Source organism: Chiloscyllium plagiosum, chromosome 17 (assembly GCF_004010195.1).
Source record: "Chiloscyllium plagiosum isolate BGI_BamShark_2017 chromosome 17, ASM401019v2, whole genome shotgun sequence".
In the NCBI taxonomy this organism is placed as follows: domain Eukaryota; kingdom Metazoa; phylum Chordata; class Chondrichthyes; order Orectolobiformes; family Hemiscylliidae; genus Chiloscyllium; species Chiloscyllium plagiosum.
This window is the reverse complement of record NC_057726.1, coordinates 2440525-2447899: the sequence shown is the minus strand read 5'-3', so window position 1 is coordinate 2447899 and position 7375 is coordinate 2440525. Positions and strand designations below refer to the sequence as shown.

At 46.2% G+C, this 7375-nt stretch overlaps 1 protein-coding gene across 1 annotated transcript in view; it reads left to right on the top strand.

Annotated features, from left to right (window-relative positions):
• The window catches only part of pepd (peptidase D), a 158747-nt gene that overhangs the window by 99936 nt on the left and 51436 nt on the right, over positions 1-7375 (top strand). The window contains exons 10-11 of the mRNA XM_043706503.1: positions 3792-3860; positions 5083-5160. Coding sequence (XP_043562438.1) covers positions 3792-3860; positions 5083-5160 — 147 coding nt within the window. The remainder of the gene's footprint in view (positions 1-3791; positions 3861-5082; positions 5161-7375) is intronic.

Below are 7375 nucleotides of genomic sequence, written 5' to 3'. Positions count from 1 at the left end.
TTGTAATCTATGCTACTTTCTCCCCACCCCCACCCTCCTCTCATTTATCTCTCCAGCCTTTAGGCACTCTGACTCTTTCCTGATGAAGGGCTTTTGCCCGAAACGTTGATTTCCCTGCTCCTCGGATGCTGCCTGAACTGCTGGGCTTTTTCAGCACCACTCTAATCCAGAATCTGGTTTCCAGCATCTGCAGTCATTGTTTTTACCAGGTCCATCCTCCTGAAGCATAGACCTCTGGTTCCAGATCTCCAGCTCAGCCTGGGAAAACATCCTTCCTGCATCTAGCCTGTACAGCTCAGTAACAATTGTGAAACTTCAGTGAGATCACCTCACCCTTCAAACAGTCGCGAATAGAGACTCAGTCACCTCCAGCTCTCCTCCTAAAGCAATCTTGCTGTCTCAAAGCCAGGACAACCGGGAGAGAGGGGTTCCCATTGAGAGTCCGAGACAGTTTATCTCCACCCCTCGCCTTGTACTGATCTCACCAAAGAGTGCCCAGTCCCACCCATCCTCCTCCCTCTCAACACAAACTGAAATGCTGCAGATGCTGGAAATCCAAAGTAAAACAGGAAGGGATGGAAATACTCAGCAGGTCAGCAGCATACTAGATGCTTGTTTTCTGGAATATCTACATTCAGTCTGCAAGCAGCCAATGGGGAACTTCAAACCAGCGACTATAGGAAAACAACACATACGGACCAAATATTGAACTACAGAAGCAATCATCCCAACACCCACAAATGAAGCTGCATCAGAACATATTTCCAACGAGCCACCACACACTGCAGCACAGAGGAACTATTTCCAACGAGCCACCACACACTGCAGCACAGAGGAACTACGCAGAGCAGAGAAAAATCACCTCGACAGTGTATTCAAAAAGAATGGCTACCCAATGACCACAGTCCGGTGATTTCTCAGCAACAAACCCAAACAAGCAGGCAAAACCCATCCAGAAACCCTTGGCGTCATGGTAGCCCACAAACCCACCAACACACTAAAACAGCAGCTAATGAATTTGAAAGACCCTATACAGACAAGCAAAACTAATGTCATTTACAAAATACCGTACAAGGACTGTAACAAACACTACATTGGACAAACAGGGAGAAAACTAGCCACCAGGATACATGAACATCACCTAGCCACAAAACGACATGACACACTCTCACTAGTATCCTTACATACGGATGAGGAAGGACACCACTTTGACTGGGACAACACATCCATCCTAGGACAAGCCAAACAAAGACATACACGAGAATTCCTAGAAGCATGGCATTCCAATCGGAACTCTATCAACAAACACATTGACTTGGATTGCATTTACCACCCCCGAGAAAAAGAAAAGGAAATGACATCACCATAGGAAATGATGTCACCACAGGAAATGGCATCACCAACTCAAGGAAACCCAAACATATAAGTAGAAAGTGGACTATAGCACCAGAGGCTTACTGATGATGTTACCGAGTATGGTGACAAAATGTCTGAAAACGAACCTTCCAGCTCAGTGAGCCAACCTACATCCAGTTCTCAATGGGGTTTAGAAGGATGAGGGTGGGCTTTGATTGAAGCTTAAAGAATATGGAGAGGCCTGGGTAGTGTGGACATGGAGAAATTATTCCCACTAGTAGGAGAGACTGAGTGAAGGGACAATCATTTAGAACTGAAATGAGGAGGAGTTTACTCAGCTAGAGGGTGGTGACTCTTTGGAACTCATTGCCGAAGAGGATTCTGGAGGCCAAGTTATTAGGCATATTTAAAACACAGAGAGGGAGGGGCTCCTAACAGGTAAGGGTTATGGCAAGAAGGTAGAAGAATGGGATTGAGAAATATATGCACCATGATGGAGCAGATTCAGTGGGCAGAATGGCCTCATTCTGCCGTTAGATCTTACGGCTGTATGGTTGAAATGTAGCTTTGAGTGTGTATGAGTGAATCTCCTTGTGGGCCCATCTGATGATCTCTACCTGGTTTCTGGTGCAACTGTAACATAGTCAGGGTTATTTAGTAAATGTTGGTCATTAACACAACCACATCCAGTACAGTTCAGAGGTTTGTAGGCACAGCCGATGGAGCATGGTTGGCACACAGTCCTCAAAGGGCCTTGTTGTTTCATACAGTCTGGATGTACAGTCATTACACCAGCACTGAAACTGCCAAACACATTACCGGTTTGGATGGTAGGCAGAACATCCTGTTGGCTTGATGGCCGCGTCGGGTGCAGTTGCTGTAAGATTAGATTAGATTACTTAGAGTGTGGAAACAGGCCCTTCGGCCCAACAAGACCACACTAACCCTCTGAAGAGCAACCCACCCGAACCCATTCCCCTACATTTACTCCTTCACCTAACACTACGGGCAATTTAGCATAGCTAATTCATCTACCCTGGACATTTTTGGACTGTGGGAGGAAAGTGGAGTACCTGGAGCAAACCCACGCAGACACGGGGAGAATGTGCAAACTCCACACAGTCAGTCGCCTGAGGGCGCTGTGAGGCAGCAGTGCTAACCACTGTGCTACCATGCCACCCATAAGGTAACAGTGTAAGTCAGCTCACTCCATCTGTTCAAATTTTTAAGAGACCGTCCCATTCCAGGGCGGTGTGGGCATCTTTCAGAACCAAAAGTGATAATAAGATCCTTTTTGATTTTATGCAGCACAGAGTGAGTGATCATTTGATCAGGGCAGCCATTACACTGTTGGACAGTTTTGATATATCCTATCTCAGTATCAAGCTCACACTATCAGCAGATCATTAGGGTCCTCTTTGAAGTTACTGGTAAGTTCTTTTTAGATTAGATTCCCCACAGTATGGAAACAGGCCTTTTGGCCCAGCAAATCCACACCGACCGTCCAAACAGTAACCCACCCAGACCCATTCCTCTACCCTATATTTCCCTCTGACTAATGCACCTAATGGCCAATTCACCTGACCTGCACATCTTTTGGACTGTGGGAGGAAGCCAGAGCACCCAGAGGAAACCCACACAGACACTGGGAATTGTGCAAACTCCACACAGACAGTCACCCGTGGTGGAAATCGAACCCGGGTCCCTGGCATTGTGACGCTGCAGTGCTAACCACTGAGCCACTGTGCTGCCCAAATCTTGTATCATATGGAGCTGCACAAATCCTAAGGCCTACCTTGACCAGTGAACGTGGGCTTTCAGTAATTTCCAGTCTAGACCTTGTGGGCAGATTTCAATGTTGGCACATTGAGGAAAGGGCACTGCTTTGCAAAGCTGTATTCCAGCACAGGATGGAGTTTCCTGGTTAGGAGTCATTCCATAGAAGGCATGATTCTCATGGTAACTGATGAAAGTTGTGAGAGCTGGACCGAGAGATGGTTCCATGACCATGTCCTCTATTCCATTGGTGCTATCCAGCCTTCTCGCTCATCTGGAACAAACTTTGTTTCTTTGTTCTTTGGCTTTTGTCTGATAAAATCTTCTGGTATCTCTCCTGCAGCACCATTCCCAAATACTATCACACACTGAGCCTGTGGCTCCTGACCCACCTCCAATTGGCACAGCACTGCTGCCATTTCAACGCTCTGGTGAAGGTAGCTGCTTCTGCTTCTCCATAGCTGATCCCAAACCCACTGAAGATCTCTGACATGGACTGTTTTTATTCTAAACCACTTGTATCCCACAGCAGGTAGACAACTCCTGTTTGCAATTGTATAGTTCTGGGAAAGACAGTCAAAGGGGGAGTGGGGGGGGCAGGGGGAGTGTTTCTGTGGGAGTTTTAATGATCATGAATTGTGTATTTTGTTTTCCTGCAGTCTGTTCGAACACTATTGCTACACTCGAGGAGGGATGCGTCACACTTCGTACACATGTATATGTGGCAGGTAAGACTCTGCCTGAGATCCTACATTACTTGGAAAGTTCCTCAGAGTCTGCTGGAGGGCGGGAGTCAAGGCATCACTGTGCTGTTAGATAGTGGGCACTGTGCTCCGATAGGATCTACTCAAATCTCAGTGCTTCTGAAATATAACTTTTTAGTTCCAACAACTTTGCGGTTGGATATCTTTTGGATTTTTTTAATTTACATGGGCTGGTGTAACTGCCCAGGTAATTTATTACCTGTCCCTAGTTGCCCCTTGAGGAGCTGCCTCCTTGAACCGCTGCAGTCCATGTGCTGCAGGTTGACCCACAATGCCCTTAGGGAGAGAATTCCAGGATTTTGACCAAGCGACAGTGAAGGAACGGAGATATATTTCCAAGTCAGGATGGTGCATGGCTTGGAGGGGAAACTTGCAGGGGGTGGTGTTCCCATGTATCTACTGCCCCCTTATCCTTCGAGATGGAAGTGGTTGTGGGTTTGGAAGGTGTTATCTGAGGATCTTTGTTCACTGCCTCCTGCCCATTGGCTGGTCTAGAGAACTCTGGATTCTTGGTGATCCCAGTTCCCAATAAAGTCCAACAATAATTAACACATACTTTAAGTTGACAACAGGTCTCACTGTCTTCTTTCAGTCGGGTAAAATCCCTGACACCAACACTGTTCTGAGACTAAGATTAAATGATGTATCCCCATTTCATGGGACTTTTCAGATATTCCTTTATACAGAAAATCGCCTCCAGGTGGCTGTGTGTGACAGCCCAGCGGGACAATTCTCAGGAACAGTTTTGTGTCATGTGGCTATCTCTCAGTGAAAACAGACTAAATTAACATTTGGCCTATTTTCCATGTACTTTTCCACTTTATTTTGTTGTCATGTCCAGTTAGCCCTTGTTAATTAACCTTTAATGGTCTGGTTTGATGATATCATTTTTAATCCTACCACTACGCCAGTGATATCTAAATCCTATGAATGGGTTAAAAATAACCAGGTGGCCTACTTATTGCTAAAGAGCTGTTTGTGGGAGCTTGCTGTGCATACATTGCCTGTTATACTTCCTCGTTATGGTAGTGACTATGCTTTAAGAATACTAAACTGGTTGCAAGAGCTTTGAGACATCCAAAGGTTCTTCAAGTGCCTGTGTAAATACAGACTTGCTTCACCTACTGAACTGTAATAGGAGAGCAGTCAGTCCTCTGCTGCAGATCATTGTATTTTTATGTTTCAGTGGGGTCAATTCTGCTGTCCTACATTATGGACATGCTGGAGCTCCAAATGAAAAGACCATTCGGGATGGAGACATGTGGTAAGAGCTGTTTAATTCCTTATTCTTTCCCCTCGACTCTGCACTTGTATCGCAAAGCTGTAACCTCTCCCTCGGTGTGGATGGGCTCAGCAACCACACCTTTGCAAATGTTGTCCAAAAGGTGGTGTCCCAAAGACAAACCCTATATTTCCCTCTCTTGACAGGGGTATGCATGCTTAGGAAGAGGATCAGAAGTGGGTTTATACTTAAACCTTCCATCACTGGACCCCAACTCAAACCAGAACACTCCAAAAGAGTCTGTGATGGAGCTGAGACTTGCCCAACCTCTAAATCAATGCTTGATTCTTTCACCCTCTGTTTTTAATAACAAACTTTCCTCACACATCTCTTTCAGGCCCTCTGTCTTCCTCCACACACCTTAAACCTATGCCCCCTTATATTTGACATTTCCTTGCTTGGAAAGAGACTCTGACTATCTCCCCCATCCGTGCCTCTCATAATTTTATACACTTCTATCAGAATGACCCTCAGCCTCCAACGCTCTAGTGAAAAGCGATCCAAGTTTGTCCAAGCTCCCCTAATAGCTAATAGACTCCAATCCAGGCAACATCCTGGTAAACCTCTTTCATACCGTCTCCAAGGCCTCCACATCCTACAGTGTGGGGACTGCTCCAAATGTGGCCTAACTAGTGTTGCGGCTGTGTAAAACGTGACTTGCTAAGTTTTGTACTCAGTGCCCCGACTGTTCACTGCCTTTGCCACCTGATCCACTTGTGTTACCGCTTTTAGGGAGCTAAGGATTTAGAGTCTTGGAAACAAGCCCTTTGGTGCGACATGCCTTGCCGATCAAGTTTCCCAAGCTAAACTCGACCCAGCTGCCTGCGTTTGGCCCCTATCCCCTTAGGCCTTGACTATTCACCCAAGATCCTTCTGTACATCATACCCCTGAGGGGCCTGCCCTTTACAGTATGTTTTCTTGTTGCATTTGACCTCCCAAAATGCATCACCTCACACTTCTCTGGACTAAACTCCATCTGCCATTTCTACATCTGTCTTTAATTGGTCTATATCCTTCTGGATCCTTTGACAACTTTCCTCGCTGTCCACAATCCACCAATTTTGTGTTGTCTGTAAACTTACTAATCAGGCCACTACATTTTCATTCAAATCATTTATATAAATTACAAACAACAGAGGTCCCAGCACTGATCTTATGGAAGGCCAATGGTCACTGATCTCCAGTCAGAAAAGCACCCATCCACAACTACCCTCTGTTTTCTATGACCAAGCCAATTTTGTATTCCCAACTCACCATGGATCCCATGAGTTTATCTTTCAAATTTCTAGATTGGCTATCATCCTCCAAGCGATATGAATCATTTGTGAAGGAGTCAGTTGTTTTCTGGTAGTCTTCACTGCCTCGGTTAAACCTTCTTTAGTCTGTAATGGAGTTTCTTTGTGAACTGAAATAGGAGATGAAGACTTTAATTACATCAAGGTATGTTGTAGTTTGTTCTGCAAGAGCTTGCCTGTTGAGAGTGGCATTGATACTGCTGCTGTCATGGATGACGAAACACTGACCTGGCCCTGGTCTGGGTTCTTGTTGGCATTGATACTGCTGCTGTCATGAATGACGAAACACTGACCTGGCCCTGGTCTGGGTTCTTGTTGGCATTGATACTGCTGCTGTCATGGATGACGAACCACTGACCTGGCCCTAGTCTGGGTTCTTGTTGAGACCTCCCACAATCCAGTAGCTGTTGACCTTCCCGATTACACAGGCTGGGCCAGGGCCCCTCCACATCTTCCTGAGAGTTTGGTAACGTTAAGGCTTTTCCATCGTCTGGGTACTCAGACAATGGATGACTGAAATATTTCTGTACTTCCCACCTTTTCCTGCTGTTACGCCGATGTCGTTTCTCCGATGCTTTGTGCCATGTACAGTGCCGTGGATGTTCTTCCTCACTTGTTAGCTTTCCTGGTTCAAGGTTTGGTACTGAGACCGTCCCTTCAGGTCTGTTACTAGCTGGCCCCTATCACCATCCAGTTTCATACCTTGTATTTCCCCAGTTCAATGTTTAGATCACTGGGTCAGCCACTTGGCTTCCAACCTCATAGTCCGGGAACCCCGCACTGCCTGGTTCTACCTCCTTCCCAAGATCCACAAGCCTGACCACCCTGGCCGACCCATTGTCTCAGCATGCTCCTGCCCCACTGAACTCATCTCTACCTACCTCGACACTGTCCTATCCCC